This window comes from Caloenas nicobarica, chromosome 2 (genome assembly GCF_036013445.1).
Source record: "Caloenas nicobarica isolate bCalNic1 chromosome 2, bCalNic1.hap1, whole genome shotgun sequence".
Classification (NCBI taxonomy): domain Eukaryota; kingdom Metazoa; phylum Chordata; class Aves; order Columbiformes; family Columbidae; genus Caloenas; species Caloenas nicobarica.
In genome coordinates, this window is record NC_088246.1 from 70,969,342 (window position 1) to 70,993,663 (window position 24,322).

The 24,322-nt window shown below is 44.0% G+C and overlaps 1 protein-coding gene across 1 annotated transcript in view; it reads left to right on the plus strand.

The window, feature by feature from the left end:
• Nucleotides 1–1,963: 1,963 nt before the first annotated feature.
• GMPR (guanosine monophosphate reductase) overlaps nt 1,964–24,322 on the plus strand; it is a 44,864-nt gene continuing 22,505 nt past the window's right edge. The window contains exons 1-6 of the mRNA XM_065628735.1: nt 1,964–2,148; nt 6,985–7,104; nt 7,787–7,870; nt 9,460–9,633; nt 16,828–16,909; nt 19,198–19,304. Of these exons, the coding sequence (XP_065484807.1) occupies nt 2,062–2,148; nt 6,985–7,104; nt 7,787–7,870; nt 9,460–9,633; nt 16,828–16,909; nt 19,198–19,304 (654 nt within the window). The 5' untranslated portion in view covers nt 1,964–2,061. The remainder of the gene's footprint in view (nt 2,149–6,984; nt 7,105–7,786; nt 7,871–9,459; nt 9,634–16,827; nt 16,910–19,197; nt 19,305–24,322) is intronic.

Consider the following 24,322-nt stretch of genomic DNA (forward strand, 5'->3'; position numbering starts at 1 on the left):
TAGCTCATCTGTCTGCTAAAGAAGTCCAAATCTTACAACCCACTGACTTCATAATTAAACAGACTTTACGGCTCAAAGCTCCTGTGAAAGTCACCTCATATGATATGTGGTAACCCTGTATTGATCACTGTGCCAGCAGATGTAGATGGACCCAGCATGTGTAATTCTGTTGTTATGGGGGCTTTGCAACTGCATGTTGAACAGTGGGTACCATTGAAAACGGATCATATAAAGTGACAAATCAGGCTTGCCTTTGCTATGGAGGGAAAAAAAAAAAAACGCTCCCTGTTGCTTCTCTACATATACTAAAATAGGAAATTATTATGCAGAGCAGCTCCAGGTGGCTGGTGCTGTGACTGCTCTCCTATGACCAACCACCTGCACATTTCTCAACGTTTCTAATGCCAAAAACACACACCAGCCCTTTGCTCTGCAGTCAGATGGGGAACCAGCTCGGAGGGTCCCAGGAGCCCGACAACACTCGGTTTTACCAGGGGATCTCCCTTATGAGGAAAGGCTGAGGGAGCTGGGGCTCTTTAGCTCGGAGAAGAGGAGACTGAGGGGTGACCTCATCGATGTTTATAAATATATAAAGGGTGAGTGTCACGAGGATGGAGCCAGGCTCTTCTCGGTGACAACCAACAGTAATACAAGGGGTAACGGGTTCAAGCTGGAACACAAGAGGTTCCACTTAAATTTGAGAAGAAACTTCTTCACAGTGAGGGTGCCAGAGCACTGGAACAGGCTGCCCAGGGAGGTTGTGGAGTCTCCTTCTCTGGAGACATTCAAAACCCGCCTGGACGCCTTCCTGTGTAACCTCATCTGGGTGTTCCTGCTCCGGCAGGGGGATTGGACTAGATGATCTTTCGAGGTCCCTTCCAATCCCTAACTTTCCGTGATTCTGTGGGATGATGGGCAGGGAGGAGGCCAGGTATGGGCTCAGAGCTGAGCACCCCATAAAGTCAGATTTCCACCAGAGCGCAGCGATATCAAAGGCTAGCGCTTTATAAGGAAGGAAGCATGATGTTTTGGGCCGTGCCACATCCACCTGAAAAACGTTGGGGAGCATACAATCATAGAATCATTTTGTTTGGAAGAGACCCCTAAGATCATTAAGTCCAACTATAACCTAACTCTAGCACTAAACCATGTCCCTAAGAACCTCATCTACGCATCTTTTGAACACCTCCAGGGATGGTGACTCCACCACTTCCCTGGGCAGCCTGTTCCAGTGCCTGATAACCCTTTCTATAAAGAAATGTTTGCCAATATCCAATCTAAACCTCCCCGGTGCAACTTGAGGCCATTTCCCCTTGTCCCTTCACTTGCTACTTGGGAGAAGAGACCAACCCCCTCCATGCTACACCTCCTTTCAGGTAGTTGCAGACAGCGATCAGGTCTCCCCTCAGCCCCCTGTTCTCCAGGCTGAACAGCCCCAGTTCCCTCAGCCGCTCCTCATCAGACTTGTGCACCGCCAGCCCCGGTCGGTATGGCCGCTGGTCCGCAACAGCTGGTCCGCAGCCGCCAGCCGGGGCAGTGGAAGGGCGGGGGGGGCCGCGCAAGATGTCAGCTCAGCAGCTCAGCGGCCGCCCGGCAGCAGCGAGCTCCCACACGCTGCGGCGGCGCCGGGCCCGGCGGCCGCCCGCTCGGTCACATGGAGGCGCCATTGCCTCTGCCCTTGCTTTGCCCTTAAGGCCGCTGTGCCGCCGGCGGTGCGGCTGCCTTGCCCCGCGCGGGGAGCTGCGGGAGGCCGCCGCGTCCCTGTCCCCCCTCTCCTCTCCCGCCACATACAGAGCGTCCAGCGCGGCGCAGAAACAGGGGTGGCTACGGCGGGAGAAAGGGCAGAGAGCGGCCAACTGCACGGCTAAAAACAACCCTCTCCTAATAAAGCGATGGGGCCCGGGCCGCCCCGCGCCCTATAAATAAGCTCCGTGCGCAGCCCGCAGGCTTTGGCCGGCGCGGCTCTGCAGGCGGCGCGGCGCAGCGGAGCGGAGCGAGCGCAGCGGGGCCGCCACTGCCGCCAGGAGAGCCCGGGCCCCCGCACCCCGCCGCCCCTGCAAGATGCCCCGGGTAGACGCAGACCTCAAACTGGACTTTAAAGATGTCCTGCTCAGACCTAAAAGAAGCAGCCTCAAAAGCAGATCAGAGGTGGGGGCACTCGAACCCAGCATGCTTTTTCTCTGCTCTCAGCGCCTACCTTCCCTAACCCTCCCTCCCTCCTTGCTTTATTTTTATTCCCCAGTCTAACGTAGCAATGCCTTCCCCGACCGAAACGCCCTTTGCGTGGCGGGGCGGGGGGGGAGATGCCGCTCCTTCTGGGAGAAGGGGGCCGGGGTTAGGGAGCCCGCGGCGCGCCCCCCCCCGCCTTGGCGAGACGAGCCCCGTCCCCGGCGGAGCAGGGGGTGGAGGGCGCTGCGAGCCGCTGCCCCGCCGTCCTCCCCCGCTCCTCAGCAAAAATAAAAAAGGGGGTGGGGGAGAGGGAGAATGCTCCTAACAGATGCCTCTGCGGATTTCTGCGGCGCTGAGCGGGGTGGGGGGTGAACTCTGGTTGTTTGTTTTTTTTTTTTTTTTGGGGGGGGGTGGTGCCTGCCATAGGGGCAGCGGTGAGCCGGCAGCGCTGCCAAGGGGCAAGCGGGCGTGCGGTTACGCAGCCTGGGCCGGCAAAACGCGGGCGTGTGGGCCGGCCGGCATTTTCACCCTCAGCCTCGGCGGTTGTGGGCGGTGCTGTTACCGAGTAACTGACGCCGCTCTTTTAAAAAAATAGTACTAATAAAATAATTAAAAAAAACCCCAACAAAACCAGCTGGCGAAGATGCTGGGGAGTACTTCCCATGGCAGAGAGCGCGCCGGGCCGGGATCCCGTTCTGGTGGAAACGTGGGGTGGTGGGGTGCGTTTCACCCTCACTGATGTCAGCCCCCGCGACCTGCCTCCTGCTGCTGGGTGACCCGCGCCAGCCATCCGCCTGTGGCCCGGGCTGCCCAGGGCTCCGCGTCCCTTGCTGGCCCAGGGCCACTGTTAGCTGAGATAGTAGTGATTCCTCAGCAGGGATTAGGAAAGACCCCAGGAAATCCTGCGAGGATTGTCTCTACAAAAAAAGATGGCTGCCTCAGGGCTGAAGGTGCCTTCTAGTTTACCTCACGTAACCCCAAGGTTAACAAAGGATTTAGTTTGACTAATAAAGGAATTACATTGTGCTGGGGGATGGAAAGAGGATTAGACTTTTCTCTGGGGGAAGTAAAGTTGTGAGAGAGACTGAGACAAATCAAGTGAGGTAGAAAGACAAGACTGGGAAGGGAAGCGAGGTGGCCGTGTTTATTACAGGGCTACGGCCAGGGATTTTGGGGGCAACAACCAGGCAAAACTTTTTTGCTGTTATGAAGGTGTAAGATTGGAGAGCCCCCCACAGTAGAAAGGTAATCTCAGGCTAGTCATTTTTAATTTACAAAAAACAGTGTCCAGGCTGAGCAATTCCTCATCGTGTGCAATTACTGCTCAGAAGGCCTGTAGGCCCTTTCCAGCCATTTGCCTGGGGACCTATGGTCCCTGTTTAAAATTCACTGTTCTGGCCTGGCAAACAGGTGGAGCTGTGCTCCACTCGGTGACACATGGCTCCTTGAAGTGCAGCATTTTGTATATTTAGCTTAGTGCAGGCTGTGGAAAGAAGGGCTGCTGGGAAGGGAAAATGATAGGAGGAACACGAGCTGATACGGCAGGGTTGTAACTGGTGGCTATGATGAACTGTTAAAAACATTTCACATGAGAAAAAGTGCATGTCATGAGGGGGGTCAGTGGAAACCAGTGAAGGTTAAGAAATTGGACACCATCACTGAGGCTGTAGCAACAGGAATAAACAGTGTCTGTGCGAGCCAGATCTGAAATGGACAGCCCCAGCCTGCTTCAAAACAAGAATATAAATAAATAGTTCTGGCAGAGGAACAGAGGCAGCATACTACAGAGCCTGTTACCCAGCAAGCTGCTGCTTTGAAGCTTGTATCAGCAAGCGTCTGCTTCTCTGGTGTGAATGCCTCCTTTTGCGCAAGTATAGCTTTTTATGTAGTAACTGGGATTAAGTCAGCTTCTTAGGGAGGCACTTCGGAATGTTTGCAGCTCTTCCTTGAGGTCTGCTATGTTGGTACTTGGTTTTGATTCCCTGCACTGTCTTCATTTTCCACAATTGCTTTCTCTTTTTGAAAAGATACCAGAAAATGTGAAGCTTGAATTCAGGTGTCAAAACTGGTTAAAGCGATGATTGGAGTGGGAGCAGCATTGTCTGTCTGTGGAGTCTTAGTACTCATGTAGCCTGCTATTCTTGCCTTTGCTGGACTTGTCTCTCCAGGCTGTTCATTTTATGTTCACCAGACAAGCGCCCTGTAGGAAGTCCAGTCATTAATTTAAATTTGTAAATTCAAATAAGTCCTGGGAGCTTTAACACAACAGTCACAGTCTATGTCCTAGTACTTTCATCTGTGGAAGGTCTAGGTAGGAGTTAAAAAATACATTTAATGATTTTCTTTCTAAAGAAACTTTTACTATTGTTGAGTGATGGTGAGCAATCCTAGAGTCAGAAGTTATTTTCTTATAATACATAGAACAATACGCTATAAATGATCTGTTACCACTCAGGAAAGAGATAAAAAGATGGTCAGAAGTACTACTAGACGAACTATGGAAAACCAGTTAGCTTTGCGATCCTCCTTGGTATGTTCATCTTGACTACACAGGCCTGGTGATCCCTTCACAAGAGCAGCATAATATGCTAGAATAGGTACAGAGAATGGTAGCCAGGATGATCAGCGGTACTGACTGGTTTTCACATGAGGAGAAAACTAAGTGTAGTAGGACTATTCAGTATGGAGAAGAAACAGCTGTGGAGGATAGGCTAGAAGTCTGTGAAGTGAGGATTGGAATGGGAAAGGTGAAACTGAGAAGTGGCTGTTGATTTTTCTCTTACAAAATAAGAAGCAGGAAGCACAGAATGTAATTATCAGGCAAAGGTCATAGTTTTTATGTAATGTATAATTAGTCTTTGGAATTTATTGCTATGGGATATTGGAGAGGCTGAAGGTGTGAAGGGTTAAAAAAATTACAAGGTGAATTCTTTGTCCATGAGTGGCTATTTACCAGAATGGATTGGAGAAGACCTTTGTCTTCAAAGCATCAGCTTCTTAGGACCTGGGAAGGTAGGCTAGGGAAAGAATCTTTCAAAACTTGCCTCGTTCTTATGTTCCCTTCCCAGACACCTGGTTCTACTGGCCATTTGGAGAGTTAGGGCACCACATAAACGTGTCCAACCCAGTGTGCTATTTCTTACAGAACAAAAGCCTCATTAGGGGAAGCCCTGCAATTATCCCTCATAAATGCCTTCCATTACAGTATTATCAGTTATGTGGATAATTGCATGAGATCCATCTGGCTGACTGGCTAAAGAAAGTCATATATGAGAAGTTACAGGAAGTAGAGGTGAGAATCACCGAAAGAGTAATGGCCTTGTGTTCCCTGCATAGTTTTGCATCTTGCCTCAGTCTTTTCTTAAACATACTGTTCTTCTCTTCTTCTTTCTTAAGTTCATTTGAAAGAGACATTTTTCCTGTGGAAAACTGTAAGGCAGTGGTTCTGGTACATTGTCTGTATGTGATACTCTGTCCTTTTTCCCCTGGTTCTAGTTAATAAATTGCATTAAAAGTGGATAAAATACATTAAATTTTCATATTTATACCTACCTTCTTCATACAATTTTCTCATGTTAGCGGCAGCTGAAATTCCCATGAGAACATATGTCATCAGTGATGGGTGGAGAATTAGGCCTCTCTGATAGTAAATGACAAGAAGGGTGAGTCTCCGTTAAGATGTATCTTAGCTTGTTCACCCAAGTGACCCTTCCTTTATACAAAATGAGAATCTGTTTCACGAAACACCACTGAGTCACCAAGTTCTTTCTCTTAACAAATCAGCAATAAAACCCCACCACATGAATCAATCAGAATGTAGCCTGCAATATGACACTGCTCAAAGTATGTTGTCAATAAATCATTAAAGTCCTGTATTTTTTTAATATTGCTTCCTTTCTGGTGATGGATTTCAATTCAGATCTGTAAATGTTCCTGGACTAAGGCTGAAGTAAGGAGTAATGAAAACTGTGAAAGAGCCTTCATTTTCACTGTTACCAAAGAGGTGAACGTCATAACGGTTATGTGGATTTCTAGATTTTTTTTCTCTTTTGCAAGATGCTAAGTAAACCAGTGGGAACCGATCTAAATTTGATATTACCTCTTGCAAATAAATGTGAGGAGCAAAATGCTGGATGTTACCCTGATCATTTGAGGATGCCGAAGAAGAAATAACTTTGAAAGTGAAGGCTGACACAACTGTAAGAAATTAACTTCGAAACTAGCAGCATCATGGTTTAATAAGCAAGGGTATGATTGCTTATATTGTATGGCAAGAGTACTGGTAACCATAGCCAAAAGTAAGAGCTTGATTTTGAGTATTATATTGTCATTTACATTAAAGATTGGGACGAAGCCCTCTACTCCCCGGAGACAGAGGGAGTTCCAGTTCTGACTTCTGCAGAATTAGGACTTCAACTCGGGTTTCTCAGGCAGCCAAACAAGCAGCTAAGGTTACTTCTGTGGAAAATAATCCACACTCCTCATTCCCCTTTCTTTCCAACCACTTCTGACTTGTTTGGTTTGGTTTTTTTTTTTTTTTTTTAATATACATAATTTCTATTCTCTTTCTGCAGCAAAAATGCGCTTAAACACAAAAACCATTATTTTACTTTTATATTTTCTTTCCTAGTTGGAAGGAAGAAGTTGTAACAAAGTAAATAAAGTGAGGTAACAGTGGAATGAAAGGAGGAAGAACAGGAAATGTGAGGAAAAATAAGAAGCAGGGTCCAAGCGTGCTGTAACTGAAGTCAGTGGCAAAACTCGTGTTAGGCTGTGATCAATTACTTAAAAAGAACGTGTGCCTATTCATTGCAGGTCGACCTCACGCGCACCTTCACCTTCCGCAACTCCAAGCAGACATACACGGGAATTCCCATTATAGTGGCAAACATGGACACTGTGGGGACATTTGAAATGGCTGTGGTTATGGCAAAAGTAAGTCTTGATTCTTATTTCTGCAACAATTGGGGAGCCACTGGGTGACAGTGAGCAGCCTTTGTTAATTTTTCGCTATGTTTGTTAGAGAACAGGGGGACATGAGTTAAAAATCCAGAAAAAGAAATTGTGGTTTCACTGTGAAGCAGCTGTGCTTTTCCAGCAATATAGTTACCAGAGGCAGGGCACAGATATAAGATAGTTTCAGTGAAGATGCTTACTGGGAAGTTTCCGTCTTGGATGTAGCTCAGCTTCAGGTGGAGCATCTAGAGCTTAGTTTTTCAGGTGTATATTGTGCTTCCTACCAGAAAAAAATAATTAGCTGGCAACAGTTTTGAAAGTATAGGTTACTGGATAAAGCTGCAGCAGTCAGGAGTTGCTAGTTAATTAGCCACTGGCCTTAAATCTCTACTTAATCTCTTGCAGTGCTTAAGCACATTCAAAATATTGACCATAACTTCATCAAACCCATCAGAAATCTGATCCTGAAAGGTTGGCTAAGTATGCTAAGTTACCTTTGAATAGCCATTTGGAGTTGCCTGGTCTGTTATTCACTGTTACTGTTTCTTTCAAGTAGGATGAGCCTATACTTAAAATGGGAATTTCTGATAACTTGCTGTTCCACAGCTGAGGGAAAGATGACTAACTTGGACATTAATATCAGTTTTCTTATTTTTGCTAGCATGCGATGTTCACTGCAATTCACAAGCATTATTCTCTGGAAGAATGGAAACTGTTTGCTGCCAATCACCCAGAATGCCTTGAGGTACACTTTCATACTGTAAATTATTATAGTTTATTGCTTTGTTCTGAACTCACATAAACTAGGATCTCTTGGGAATACTGTTGTCAAGTGCATTTTGGGGAATGAAGATATTTGCTGTGCTTAAATGCATCAAGGGAAGTGGCTTGTCCTTGTTTAAAATGAATAGCTGCGTGAGTCCATTATGAAACTGCTTATATTAAGATGCAAAAAAGCAAAGTTTAGATAGGGCTGCAATAGAAAGAGAGAAGTACCCTGAACAAAGAAGGAAATAGTTGGGAATAGCTTCTGTTGCTGCTAGGAGCTGTGATAGTGCTGGTGAGGGAGAAGCCCAAGACCACAAATGCCAGTAGCCTCAAGGAACCCAACCACAGGTTGCCCCTGCACACCCCTGAGCTAGGCAGGGTCTTTGCTATCAGGTGTGCAAGTGGATCCAGAGCCTGCAGGCTGCAGGGGCATATGTATCCTTCATTTACCTCCTTGTACTAGAGCTCACGCTGTGCTACTACTAGCTGTGCTTCCCCATTTGTTCACAGGGTCCTAGCCTAAACCATTACAGGGAAAACACCATTTACTAAATTTAAATATTGACTTAGATTCTTTTTCATATGCAAATTTCTTCTGTGTTCTTCTGGCACGCCCCTACACCAGGAGAAGCAGTATAAGAGCGTGCCATGCTGTCTCCCCTCCTCCTTGGAGTTCAGTGCAGTTTTGAAACTTTTTCTGTGTGGACAAGAATACCACACAGCTGTATTGTATCTTTACTTGTGGCACATTTTAGAATTATATTACAAAGACTATTGATTACAGGATTGTCTGAAAGCCAGCCTATCACTTAGGTTCATCAGGGTTGCTTATATGCCACTATAGGGTGGAAAATGGTCCCAGGAATATCCTGTGTCTGAACACTTTGGCACTTAGCTCATTTGTGGTTCATAATCACTGGAGTAGGATCTCCTAGTGATTAAATACTGGCTTGTGCTGCGACTTTGGATCTCTGCAGAGGTTTTGTGGGCCAACAGCTGTGGAAACTATTTCTCTATTGGAAAGAACTCATAGAAATACAAAGGAGGAAGCAATCTGCTTGTTTTCAATGGTAGCTGACCCTGCTTGAGCAAGGCAGTTGGACTACACAGTCTCCAGAGGTCCCTTCCAAACTCTTCTGTGATGCTCTAGATCAAGGGAGTGTTTGGTGAACTTAAAGATCCAGATCCCACTCTCTCACAGTGCCCCAGGTTTTGCCAGTCTGCCTTTCTGGAAATATACCAAGTTAGGGCTTCTTCTGTGTTTGTGTTAATGTGAGTAGGACTGAGCTTTTATCTGTCTCAGGTGATTATATTTGCCTATGAGAATCCACTTGTGAATGAAGAGCTGATAAAATGCTAATTTTGCTTTATTTTAGAGCCTTTAAACAAAACGGAAGTAACAAATTGATATACCCAGGAAGGTATTTATTTCATGTTATATTGTATGATTTTCAGTAGTTTCTAGCATAAAGCATCTCAAGCCTATGCAGAAAAAGACATACGAAGTATGTGTTTACCTCAGTTTTTACAAACTGCTACTCCGTTTTGCTCTCCCTGTCTTTCTAGCATGTAGCAGCAAGCTCAGGTAGTGGACAAGCTGATTTGGACAAGCTAACAAGTATTCTAGAGGCCATTCCACTTATCAGATACATCTGCCTGGATGTGGCAAATGGCTATTCAGAGCACTTTGTGGAGTTTGTGAAGTCTGTCCGTGCCCTGTTCCCACATCACACCATTATGGTAAGTGTGTAGAAAGGGCAGAGGGTGTGTCTGGGGGGATAATTTTGTGCAGACACAAGGCCCAGAGGTTTCTTGGTAGGCATCAGAAGCTCTGTGGTAGTTCCATCAATTTCTGAGTCCTCATTTAAAAAAAGGAAAAAGGGAAAGAGAGAAAGAAAGACGAGTCTGACTCAAACCTCTTGTCTTCCAGACAAATACATATGGACAGATACCCTTCTGAGAATAGAGGGCAGCTCTATCCATCTGCCCTTTCAGTTCAGCAAGATGTTGACTTTGAGCTAAATGACGACTATTTAATAACATATTGGCATTGTCAGTCTTCCGTTGCTGATAATTTATCTGGGAATGTTCACTGTGTGCTCTGATACAGCAGTTTGATGTGGGCATGACAGGGTGGGTGGATCCAATTTTTTTCCTGCGCACGTCCTTCTTCCCACAGCAGATGTGACCTCTAATCATAAAGTGTGTAGGTTTATTTTGGTGATTCCAAGCTGAGGTTTGCTGCGGGAATGCGCCAACATTTCTGGCCAGTTGAGGCCAATGACTTTTTCCGTCTATTAGATCACTATGAAAGACAGATGAACATAGACTAATGCTTTCCTATGATAAGAATTGTAGGGGTGTTGTGCAATTGTGGATGGGGTCGTCAGGGAGCAAAACAGTCAATGCAGAGGCTTTTCATGCCCCTTCTGTGATGTTACTGTAACTTCTCAGAGCGCTAATGCCATGCTTTCTCCAGCCCTTTTGCAGTGAGAGTAGGGTGTTTGCATTGGCACATGGGAGTCCTTGCAGTAGAGCCCTACTGCTCGTACTTGTTTCCCAGGGCCCTTGAAGAAATGAGTCTGAATTTGTTTCTGTGAGAACAGCAGAAATTCTTAAACAGGCAGCAGATTCTTAATGAGGCTACCAGCCTTTCTTCAAGCCAGTGCCGCAAAAAATCATGTGTTTAGGCAACACTTTCTCACTCTTTCATGCCAGGCACAAAGCTTCACATATGTAAAATAAACATGGAGTATAAATGGTCATAAATGCATGCTCTGACTTGGTTCAGTAGAAAACTGCACATTCAAGCAGCTCAGGGGAGGCCATGTTCCTTCCTTCCATGTTGGAAGAGGGCGGTGTTCTTGCCTCTTAATGATGGTGCACTGGAAAACAGTAGTGGGCTGGAATGCCTGTGGGGTTCTGGGTTTCCATAGGCTAATAAATAGGCATCCTTCAACAGCTCCCAGCAGACATGAGAAACTTTTTGGTATGGCCATATTTCCTGTGGCTTTGGGGAGAGCTTTTGGAAGTGTGAAATGATAGATGTGGGCTTTTTGAGCTTCCTGCCCCATGTTCACTGCAGCGAGGGAAGGAGCTGTTTCCTTGATTTGGATCAGAAGTGTTGTCCCTAGTGATGTAATTAGTCCAGTGTATTTGGCTTGAAGAGTTGTGGGAGGGAGGGAGCTTAAACCACATAGTTAAAAAAAAAAAAAAAAAATATATATATATATATAAAATAATCTTCTCTATCAGGAGTGGAAAGAAAATTGTGTGTCATACCCTCCTCCACCTCCCCACGGAGTGCTGACTTTGCTGACTGAGGAGGGAAGTCAACCGGTTAAGATGAATTGCCCAGAAGGTACAGGAGGTCAATGTCAAAGTCAGGTATCAAGCACAGATGTTAGTCCAAGGTCCTTAAGCCAGTCTCATCCACCTCCCATATCTGTTAAGCTACCTGCTTAGTTTCTCTGCTTCTATGACTAAGGTTATCATTACTTCAAGTCTTATTGTCCTGACAGCACCACCCGGTTGAACACACATTCAGCCCTGACCTGTTCAGTTGCCTTCTCTGATTGTAGCTCCTTTCTCTTAACATGGTTTAGTATGGCTTATATTTTTCATCTCCTGCACAGGGATAATTTCCATTCCTAAAAGCGTGCTAACAAACTTGGGGTGTTCAAAAACCTTTTGTTTTCCAAAGCCTTTAGAGTCTGTGCAGCCCCTGAAAGTCTCTGATTCAGCTAGGGACACACACCTCTACCCCACCTCCAAATGGGTTTACTTTACAGTGTGTGCCAAAATGGCCTTTTGAAGCTATTCCTGACTGAAATGCAGGAGCTCGTTTAGGCTTCTTTTTATGATACTCTGGAAGACATGTCCTGCTTCTACCTGTTCTGTCCTCTTTGATGTCTCTTGTGCTATGCCTGCAGTGTGTTCTCTGCTGTTGTGTCTTTCAAACAAAAGGATTAGCAGTTAAACAGAAGGTATAAAAATAAAGGAACTTTCTTGTAGCTGAAAGTGATCTCCAGGACCTTGCAGGCTGTAGGCTGTCTTGTTTGCTTTTCTCAGCATGACCATTCATTCCACAGTCAGCTGCAGTGCAGTACATAACAGTAACCGAACCCCGGGTCTGGGGGAACGTGTATTTGCAGGGGCCATGTAATAGGTTCAGCTCTGAGGCTGAAAGGTGATGTGCAAAGCAACTGTGATTAACATAGTACTCTGTGGCTGATGCTCCAGTGCAGATAGAGGATCTCTCTTGTGTAACAACCTTACAGATGCATGTTTTTGCCTTTTTAAATATTTGCTTTTGTAATCACATCACTATTTTCTTCTGCCTGGCTCTGACACAAGCTCTTTTCAGTCCTGCCTTTCATATTAATTTACAAAGATCAGTTTCTCTGTGGAACACAAAGGATAGGGTAGACAAACAGGAGCAGCATGTTACAAGATTTGCCTCAAACCACTCATTAGATTGAGGATGGAGGAAGAAGCAGTATTCAAGTCTCCTGAGTGTCTCCCCAATGCAGCACTGCCCCCCAGAATCACGAGTAATGGTGGGGTGTTTTGTCATAGCATAGCATTACGTGCTTGGGTTGTGCCTACTCACTGAAGTCTAAAGCAAAATTCAGTTCACCTTCATGATGGAGGGTCAGATCCTTTATATTACAGTAAGCACAGTCCTTATTTATTAGTGTAATTGTAGACATTAGGGTTCTTCTGTTTAGCATGGTAAGATATCTTTGCCAGCGAGCTTTGCTAAGTTTTTATCCTGAATTTTTCTTTTTGTAGTGTTCTCTGTTCATTTTACAGAAGAAGCCCAAGAGAAGGGAGCAGGGAGTGTGGCAGAAAGGAAAAGGCTGGGGAAGGAGCACACTTGCAGATGCACTAGCACTCACAAGATGTGGGCCAGAGAGGGAGACAAGCCGAATCGCAAAGTAGGAGCAGAGGGAAACAGCAAGGGCCAGAAACTGTTGCTCCTCTTGAAGTCAGTAGCAGAACTTCTCAGGGGCTTATTGGAGGCAGAATTCAGTCAGAGAAAGCCATGCAGACTGCTCCCAGTTTATATCTGGAACAAGCAGCAGTCAGTGCAGTCATGGCATGTCCACCCATGCTGGAGTCTCAGAGCAGGAGTCAGCTGGGATGCCAGGGGAGGAGACAGTGATGCTGCTGAGGCTGTCTTGGGTCAGGCACAATGCTGAGTGCAAACATCCCCCTGGTATGGCTCAGCCTCACAAAGGGTATCATCTCTCTGTCTTACGGTAAAGCACCTCTTGCCTTGGTGGATGGGAATTGTCCTTTGGCAGTGTTCCTGTTAGTGTGGAGGCACAGACTGTGCTTTCCTCTAGGATACGAGAGGAAAGTTTGAGAACTGTTATCACAGACACTTCTCCCCAGCTTGATCCGTTGCCATTTGCCAGCAGCTTTCAATCAGTGCAGCAGTGTTCCTGTCTTAGTCAGTGTGAGTCGATATTTATAGCAGGCTTTTATGAGGCATAGTATCAAATGCCTGACTGAAATTCAGAGGCACTGCCCTACTGTGTTCACTGATTTTTGCATCTCTGTCAGAGAAGCTGAAGGTTTTATATTCCTGTTAGATGAAATCTTGATGCCATTAAAGTCAGTAGTGAAACTCCCTTTGACTTTTCTGAGCTCAGGACTTCCCTCAGGATTGACCTGCAGTTCGGTCACCCTGGATAATGCCAGGGTGTGCCAGGGTGACTCTCACTTGAAACCTCAAATGGTACAGCTGAATGTCACCCTGAGTGTGTAAGGCCAGGCCCGCAGCCAGGGTAATTTGTTGTAGCCCCTAATAACTGACTGCCTTGAAAGCATCGTAGTTTACCTGAGCTGCAGGGACTTCTCTGTTCTTACTGATGCTGTTATTTTACTACCAAGGGTAGCAAAGTTAGATTAGCGGTAAGGTAGTTATAGGGGTATATCTCTTTCAAGAAACCCAGCTCTGCAGCAAATTAGAAATGCATTGGTACCTGGGCTCATCGTTAAGATGAACATGATTTTCACAAATGCAATACTGCCAACAATTACCGTGTTCCCTGACTACTTACCCAAATACACTACAAAATGTATTGTCTGCAATAATGTCCATCTTCTTTGTACAAGTTCCAATTACTTTACTTGCTTTATAATCTTAGTTAGTTTTAAGAGGGTTTCATCTCTGTAGTCTTGGTCTTTCTATATTCACCTTCTCAGATTTTTTTTAGTTGATGTAATCTGGTTTTACCTTACATGTGGGGCTTTCAAAAGCCCTTTTGCCTCTATTTAGCTGTCATACAGGCATCAATGTAAAGCAAACATTGGTTTCAGTGCAAGTACAGCTCAGCTGGATGGGAGAAAACAGCTTTCCCTGCTCTTCAGCTGTCATACTAGGGTCTCTTCACACACAGATAGCTGTGTTCCTCTTGCAGTGTTTTTTGTCCTCTCTGACGTCTGGAAAAGGTACCTAAAAGAAGCAAGCCTGGCATCAGCAGGTTGCAGTCTGCTATGTAGACCTCCACATTTTCCCTGAAAATTTGTTAAGGATCTGCAGATTCAGGAAGACAGAAACCACTGATGTGTGTACATGCATTCCAGGAAAAAAATGTATGCTGGGGACATAAGTGCTTTTCCTTGCTAGGATGAGCATTTTGAATCAACATATGCAGTTCCAGCATTCTCTAGCAGTAACTTAACATTAAACGTCTGGTTAACATTTCCGAAGAGACAGTTTGACAACCCACTATGCTCTGCTAATCAGAAGACACTACTGTTTAAGTTAAATACATATTTGATCCCAAATCTCGTGGTGCCACTGACTTTAATACTTGCTAGTTCCTATTTACGAATCTGTTGCATGAACTCCAGTATTTCACCAAGTTGTAATGCACTGAGTATCATACTGCACAGGTAGCCATCTGCCTTTCAGATATAAAATGCTTCCTTAATGTTGTAAGCAGCATGCTCGCTGTCACCCCACCTTGGAGTGTACAACACTTAGTATAACAAATTGCCACTGAGCAGAAAGGAAGCAGCACTTAGCTGGAAACACTGTACCTATTATATATTCCTTATTTCCCGACTGTTCTATTTTATTTTATTTTAAATCAATATCATGCAGTTTTGAGCAAAGTTAAGTGGTCCTGTGTCATAGACCACAAATTGCTGCCTAACAGTATCATTGTTTTTATAAGTGCCTCAGGTGGTGGCTTGTCAGCCGTTTCAGGCTAATAAAAGGGGGAAGTAAAATTCGTTAAAAATAAATAAATGGTGAAATAGGAGCCAAAAATCAGTAAGTGGAAAATAGGCCTTGCCCAGCATTCCCTGAGTACATCCTGTTGACTTCAACAGGAGTTTTGTTTCAATAAAAAATAAGAAAATACTAAGGATTTTAGGATTTGCCTCCTGCTCTGCCCATATCAGTGCTGCTACAAACGCTTAATAGGTCCCGGAATATCATTATGTAAGAGGTTTGCTAAACATGTCTAGATCCTAAATTCAAATCTCCACAAGTGAATAACCCATCTCAGTACAAGTGCAAAATGGGTGATGTGGGCAACTAGACTTGTGTTTCATGCAGGTTTATTTTGTGCAATTTTTCTAGTTAGGAACATGCTTTAGACATGGGACAAGCCACAAAGCTGAAATCCAAACCAAACTTGGTTTTCAAATGTCTGATGGGATGATGGGTCTGATGGGATTAATCCCAGAGTACTGAAGGAGCTAACAAATGTTACAGCAGGACCCTTCTTAATCACCTACCAAAGGTCTTGGGAGTCTGGGGAGGTCTCTGCTGACAGAAAGCTAGTCAGCATTATTCAAATTTCCAAGAAGGGCATGAGGGAAGACCCAGGAAACTGCAGACCTTTTAGTCTAACCTAAGTAGCTGGAAAAATTATGGAGAAGATCATACTGGGTGCTGTTGAAGGACATTTAGAGAACAATGCAATATTCAGGCATAGTCAACACAAGTTCACAAAGGGAAAGTCCTGTTTAATCTCCTTCTACAATAAGGTCACCTGCCTAGTAGATGAAGGGAAGGTGATTAGGGGTATGGAAAGCCTACAGAAGAAATTGATGACTTGAAGGAGCAAAACAAAGGCTGAAAGGGCTGCCATCACTTTCAAGAAAGGTATTGAGGATGAAGGCCAGAGGAGGAGAAGGGCTATGGAAGTGCAAGGAAAAACATGGTAAAGAACACAAAACAATTCAGGACTTCTTTCTGAGATCTCACCATAAACAGCATGCCCTCTACATCTCTCCAAAGTTTACGCAGAGGGAAACAAACCCCTTTCTTTCACTTCTGGCATCTTTACAACCAATGAATGTATATGGTATAAATACCCTTATTTATATAGTTTGAATGTACATACCAGTTTTGGCACCAAAGTACAAAATGGCAGAAATAGTACGTTCCTTATTCTTTCATTACTCAAAATACTAAATCTGGAAAAAGAGATTTGTTGAGGTTTTAGATAAGATCTGACCATCTTTACACAAAGTAAGGTAAGCAGATGGGATGGAGGGCTACAGGCTGTTCAGGAGGGATAGGCAGGGCGGGAGAGGTGGAGAAGTTGCACTGTACGTAAGGGAGAGGTTTGACTGTATAGCCCCTATGGTTACAGATGATGTGGTTGAGAGCTGCTCGGTGAAGATTAGAGGGATGGCAGACAAAGCAGATGTCCTGATGAGATCCTAAGGATCAGGGTTTTGGTGGACCAGTCATGAAATTCATTTGACTCGGGAAGGTACCCGTATGATTTGTTTAATCTGTGCGGCATACAAAATGAACAATATGGTGAACTATATTCTTCCTGACTCTGTGTAGCTCAACTTGTAAAAGCTCTGGATAAAACTCTACATTATCATCATTAGTCTTTACTGCAGTAGTCTTGAAATCTCTCGTGTGTGTGTGATATTGTTCCTTCTGTCTAGGCAGGCAATGTGGTGACAGGAGAGATGGTAGAAGAACTTATTCTTTCTGGAGCAGATATTATTAAAGTGGGCATTGGACCAGGTAAGTCAAATTCAGTCAAATAAGAGTGACTTATGGTAATGATGGTGGGGGAGTTGTCCAGATGAACCAGTGTATAATGCTGTTTGCTTGTCCTTTGGGATGCCTAAACCCATGAAGGTCAATAAGGTAATAGTGCCCTTGCACACAGTATATTTAAGAAATACAAGGGCAGAGTGCTAGTGTTTCATACTGCAAAGTGTTAAATATTACATCTTCTGGCAATGAAGATGACTATTATTGGAAGCACTGAGTTGCTGACAGTATCTGTGGTAATGCGTTGTGTTTAGAAACACTTTTTCTAACCTGTTGAGAAGGGGCTGAATCATCCCAGCTCAAAGGATACTGTGTTCAGGTATCCATTTCTATCAAGGAAAGATAGGTTTCTAAATAGCTTTATGATTTGTGTTCTGAGGTTGACCATCTTGTCATTGTCTTCAAAGATGAAATGGCATTAATTGTGAAGTATGGATGACATTGCCTCTACCTGTTACTATTGCCTGGGAGCTATAATACTTACATTAATGCTATAATAATGCTATAAAGCTTACACTAATGCACTACCTATCACTGTAATGTTCCCAGGATAAATGGGAGGATCCTAAACTTCTTACAGGTTTTTTCCTACCTTCCCTACCCTAATATTGTTGTCTGGCATATACTGCCATATTGTCTTCCCTTTTTTCTTTCCCTCCCTTGTGCATTTGTTCATGTGCTCCTTCCTCTTGCTATTTTCTTTGTAGGCTGCAGCTGGGGTCACCACGTGTGGGCTAAATTTTAAACTGGCTAATACAAGTGCCACTGACAGTATAGCTGTGATCAGCCAGTGCAGGCTGGTTGTTTACTATACAGTGCCATATAGTTACAGTTAATGAATTAATTAATTTGAGCATAGGAAACGATGTAATAAAGGTTGCAGTGGCACTCGGAAGACAGCAAACAACAATAAATACTGCAAAACAGGTGAAGAATAAACAATAGAGATCTGATGCAATTGTCACAGGCAAATTCCGAATATAAAAGAAGAAATATCGTAGCCTCAGAGTAGACATAGGAGTAAATTCTGTGTGGCCCTCTCTGGAGATCTTCCTGAATAGATCTGTACAAGTTGAGCACGCAAAACCACAAGTAACAAATGTTCTTCACAGAAGATCAGATATTGAGGCTCTTTTCCAGATAATGGTCCATTCTGTGGAAAATGGCTGTGGTTTATTATAAAGCATTACATATATAAGTACATACCCTGTAGAGATTATTTTAAAACTAATCTTCTTCCTGCTTTGCAGAAATACTTCTCAGTGTTTTCACATTGTCAGTTCTTTAAAATATCTTCGGAAACTTCTACTTTACTAGTAGGTCGAGTATACCTGGATATCAGCTGCATGAAGGGATCCAGATTTCACTGTATTTGCTTTAGAATCTGTTTTTAAGTTCTTGTTATAATGCAGACCTTTGTGGTCTGTATCCTAAAATATAAGGCCTGAACTGGCAAAAGCAGTCCTCATTTTGACTCTTAATTTGAGGAGAAAAATAGAGAATGTGTTCCAAAAGATCTATACCCATGTTACTATGTTGAACTATAATCGAAGTGATCAGATATAGCTAGTATATTTCCTGTAGTATTACACTATGTACCTTTCTGATGATTATTTATCTCACTTTTTAAATGCCGTGCACTGATTTTCTTATATTCCCAACTATTGTAATCAACCAAATATTTCTGTTTTAAGTACTAGGCAAAAGATGGGTTTCTCCCTCTTGTGGAAAATCTCCAGGAAAAAGAAAAAAAAAAGAAAAGAAAATAAGAGCACGAATTTTCCATGAGAATTATTTTCAAAACTGTGTGTAGAAAAGAGAAATATTTATTGGAAGACATGTTCAGGTATTAAATGCTGCTGCTGAGTCTCATGGGTTGTGACTCTGGTCTCCGGTCCTTCTGTTGCACTTCCCTTCAGGCAACTCAGTCAGATTCGCTTTCTTGTGATATAGTAATTCCCTCACAAGAAAGCATTACTGATGAGACCTACACTGCGAATTGTGGCCCTGCAGAAGAATGGGGGGAAATTAGTCACCTCAATTACAGCTCCCATGAAGTGGTGTGATAGCATTTCAAAACTTAAGTTCCTATGTGTTCCTTTCACCCATGAGAAGCCAACACTGGCAACAAAGACTTCTTGAGGGAAACATAATACAGGTAGAAACACATTTTTTCCACAAGAGGAAGAAAACAAGCTGTATCTTTTCTGGCAGCATAATGGGCTATGTTTTTTTCCTTTCATTCTCTTGTCCAGGTTCCGTCTGTACCACTCGAATTAAGACGGGGGTGGGCTATCCGCAGCTAAGTGCTGTTATTGAGTGTGCAGACTCAGCACATGGCTTGAAAGGACATATCATCTCTGTAAGTAAATATCATCTACTCTCAGATTCCTACTGTGCAAATCGTTGTGAAATAGGAGAATCAAACAGTCCAATACCCCGCATGTTAAAGGCTATCCTTCTGTCATCTCCAGCTGACCCCTATACTCCTGTTTGTGCCTTTGCAAAGCTGCTTCTTACTCCATGAATGGAGTAAGCTGTTATGTGAACAGAATAGGAAGCTTGATAGTGTTTTCACATTGAAGCAAATAGTCATTCCTATGAAAGATTTCTGGAAAGTGAGTGAAATGTAACATGGCTTTCCCCAGAGACTGGCACTGAGGGACAGGCAGGCAGTAGAAGGGAGTACAAGGTAAAACAATATGAGCCTATCTGTGCCCTAGTAGCTGGACTGATTCAGATAGCATCTTCACAGAGCTCTCTGTGCAGGGGCAGGAGTTTTTCAGAGGTGGCTCTGTAGAACACAGCTGGCACGTAAGCCACTTATGCTCTCACAAAGATCTGGAGAAATAATGAGCCTTTGGAGGAAAAAAGAGTACGTAGCTGTATTGCCTGCTAATGGCAGCTTCCACTTCACCAGCAAGACCAGATTCACCTCGCATAGAAAAAGTAAATCTGCACACATGGCCTCAGACTGAGCTAGGCTGCAGCCTACAGCACCCAAAGCTCCTGTGTGCTCAGGCATACCCAGCCAGTCAGTGTGCCACTGCCTGTGTCAGGCTTGCACGGTCTCTGCAGGCTGTCTGTGAGGTACTCAGGGAGGTACAAGGGCTAACCAGTGTGCTGTGCTCACAGGTACCCTCACAGCCAGCAGCCTCCCTCTGTGGTCCTAGAAGAGACCCCACACTGAGTTTTAGATCTACTGCCAAGTGAAATCACTGGAAAGCCTGGATTTGTTCAACCCAGTTGTGACTAGTATCTGTGTGAGGAAGGGGGTGCGTTGTGTTTTTGAGGAAAGAGGGGAGAAGAGAACAAACTGACTGTGGATGGGCAAAGGACTTGACTGTATTTCTTGGAGCTGTGGTTATAATGGAGCAGGAGAACCAGTATGTGTTACAGTCAGATCTCTCTTGCTCTTTATTGTTAATGCATATGCATTCCGTCCTTTCCATGGCTCCCCTATTTGAATTTTGCAAAAAAAAGAAAAGCAGTCTGTGATTTTTATGACTTGGGCAGTATTACAAATGTTTATGCCAATAGCAGACAGCAGAACATGTGTGCAATAGAGCATGAAAGACTGACTCATTACTATGAAGGCTGGATAACTGTAGGTGTCATCCTAACAGTGGTGCTCAGAGACCTATCCTAGTTTTGCAATAATCGTTTTCTGCTAGCAACTCTCAGAGGAATGTTATTATCCTCATTTTACAAGAAAACAGGGGGTGTGTATTTAGACTGCTGAAAAATCAGATAGTTCTGTACTATTCCTCTTCTTTGCTGCTTTGTGGATGTATCAGTTCCTGACTTGCTTAAGTCATGTTGGCTTCAGCGAGCCCATGCCTATCAACCCCCTAGCCATTACAGGGGGAGCACAGGTTAGTATCTGTCTCCTACAATATCTGTGCCTTCAGGTGTAGCTGTGTCTCTAACACCACTGCAACTCCACTCTGTCACCCAAGGTAAGGAGACTAAAGCAAGACTGAGGACATTATGCCTGAATTCTGCAGCATTCAGAGAGGTATCGGTGTGTTGATTGGGGAGAGAAAAGGCTGGACTGTGTGGTCATTGCCAGAGCTCTGGTAAGAGTATGACAAAAGAGAGGTATCCTCCTGAGGGAAAAACACCATATGGGAGGAAGCCTAAGTACATAATTTGGTCTAGTGGCAACAGGTATACATGGCATCCCTTAAAATGTCTCACTACTGTCATTATGTAGATTCAGGAAGAGGCACACCTTGCCTGAGCCAAAGGAGACCCCTAAAGTCAGAATATTAGCACAACTATCTATGTCATTTCAGCAAGAGAAAATAGCAGGTTTTTGTTACATTGATATGGAAGTGGCAGGAAGGATATGGAAAGATTCAAAGCCTACGGACTATCTTCATGTAGACTATAGCTGATGGTGTGATATGGGTTAGTCCCTTGGGACGCTTTCTTGCATCCACTTCTGTCTCATCCAGTACCTTCATCGAATTGTTCCTCTTTTTTGTTGGCTCAGCTTAGGTATGAAGGGAAAGGACCCCCCACTCATGAATGAGACAGTGGTGGTGCTAAGCACAGTACAGGCACTGCAAGGAACACAACACACTGGAAGCCCATTCTCCAGTAGCTCTGCTAGGATGGCAGCACAATCTGGGATTTTAAACATATTTTTATTACTGAAGTGATCATGTATGATTTTTGGAGCTGATACATTGACAAAGAAGGTGGCAATTTTTAGGCAAACATGATAGTCCAAGTGAACACCTGGTGTCTCTCTAGACTCACACAGAGAAAGGGGAGGTGAAGTTGCACTATCAATAGTTACTTTCCTCATGCTAAATTATCTTTAAGACTCAAAACTCACCTCAGAAATGAATCTTTCATGACTCACTGAAAGAAGAGAGGAAACCCTGTCTAAGCTACAGGCACAGTTTCCCTCTCGTGCTATTTGTCTGGGAGCCAGTGGTCTCATTTTTCATTCCTGCTAATCCATTGGCCTCGGCAAGTTGCAGCAGCAAGTTACAGTGGAGAGGCTGTTTAGCAGGAGAGCTCCTTCAGAAACGCCCTACTTGAGATAAAGTTTCTATTTCTTGTAGGTCAGAGAACTACTTTGCTGGACAGACAGGCAGTCACGTATTCTAGTAAGCCAGCAATGTGGGGAATGGAGAGCAGCCTTCCACGTGTCCTCTCTCATTCGGCTATCATTTGACAGAGATCCCTATTTCCCCTTCACCCTGCCTGCATGATGGGCCACCAGCATTCAGTGGAAAGGATGACTAAGAGGTTCTTCACCCAGCTACTGCCATACCATCTCTTCCTCCAGACAGAACACTTTCAACACAGAAATATACCCAGCATATGTAGTTCAGAATAAAGCACCATATGTATTGTTTCTACTGCTGTGTATGCCACATACTTTATATATCTTCTGCATTAAAAATACTAGATTTGCTAATACTGTAGGAAGGGCTGGTTATACAGTTTATTATAAAGGTTGCTTGAAACATATAGATCATAGTTATAAGCTTATTATAATTTGCATATAATATTAAACGTTCAACCAGTTCATACTGGTTTTCCATACTGTATTTCTTTTCCTCAGGCTAAATTTTGTTGTTGAATGGTTTATCTATTCTGAGAACAAGACTGGGGAAAATAACATTATTTTAGTCACATTAAAATAATTGTGTTGATCGGAAAGCTATTTTCCTCTCTCCTCCAGCTTAGCACCCGGTTATCTCAGAATCATGCCCTCTACAGACCCCATGGCCACCCTTTCCAGTAGGCTTACTTAAGAATAGCGCCAATTCTGCTGAATTCACAGGGGAGTTGTGCACATACATTTCCCTTGGGCTCTGAGGTAGAGGCTGAGCCTGCAACAAGCTTCATGATGGTTGCCCACCAGTTGGACAAGTCATTTTGAGTCCACACCCAGGCTTCTCTTGGGACTAGCTGAATGCAGCAGAAACACAATCTTATTTTCTAGACAGAGTGCTTGATTTTTCACATGGAATGAAGTGGTTTAATGCATAGAGCTTTATTATATAGCATTTTCTGGCATTACTGCTTAGTATATCCCCTTTTTGTTTCCCTTTCTGTGAATCATTAAAATTACCTGTTTATGTGAAGTAAGTGGAGACATCTATGGATAAAGAAGTGCTGTGAATCATCATCATCGGTTCCTTTTATCTTAAATGGTAACTCATGAGCTTTTGGGAAGTCTCTTAATCTGCTCAGCATTTTGTGATTTGGTGACATTCAAAATGATATTTTTTGAAGCTGATGATTAATGATTACACAGTAAGGCCTCCATCCTCACGGTACTTCTGAAAGCATAAAACCTCCACCACTGCCACAACTGGCTTAATTATAAAAGTCAGACACTGAGCCACCCAACAAGAGCAGACTGAAACCCATCTACCAGAGAACATTCGTAGCCAGCTTGTCTCAGTCAGACAGTAAGAGTCAGGCAAATTCCTGACACTACTCTTTGATGATTGTTAGATTTCTCTACCTCAGGTCTTCCTCCCTTGACACATGCACGCACACACCCTCCTCCAAGCTCTGACAGACTTGTCAGAGGGAAAGAATTGCACAAGCATAGCCCTTAGCAGGAGAGATTCAGCTGTCAGCCCAGCACCCCTTTCTGGAGCTGACAGCAAGAGCGTCTAGCTCAACAAAAGGCATAATATGCTAGAGGTTATCAGTAAATGGAATAAAAGCCTTTAAAGTTCTACCATGCACTATTTGCGGTGGGATGTCCTTTGAAAAGCCACTCACTTTTGGATCCAGCTGCTTAGTTTGTGTCTGAATCCTTTTCTGTGCACAGAGAGGTTCTAACACTCAGCTCTGCTGCCAGCTGCCTGCGAAAGCCATCTCTGAAATGGCTGATGGTGGGGGTGTCTACCTGTGCTCAGCTACAGGTCATACACAGGCATGTGTTTGTGCCAACAGGGAGGTGAGATAAAATAAAGTAGCCATGCAAGTCTGGGGAGTAGCTTCAAACACAGGAAAACTGTTGTCGGTCTGCAATGGACCCTGAGCGTCAAAGGAATGGGGAGCCCTCTTGGTACAATGGCTGTGAAGAACAGAAGGATCTTTCCTATGATGCTCAGACCTTTGCAAACCTAAAGAACCACAGCAAGTGATGAGTTCTGCTACGTGCCATCCCTTTTTTATAGCCCTATCACACATACATAATTTCCCTCCCCTCAACTGAAACCTTGTGATCAGCCACTTCTTTGCTATGCACTGAAACGCACAGTTCTAAAATGTTAAAGATCTCAAAATGCTGTTTCTTAACCAAACTGATAGCAAACAATGAGGAGTATGAGAGGTTCATTTTCGCTTAAGAAAGATTAGATTACCCAATTTGCTTAGAGATTATCAGATCAAAAT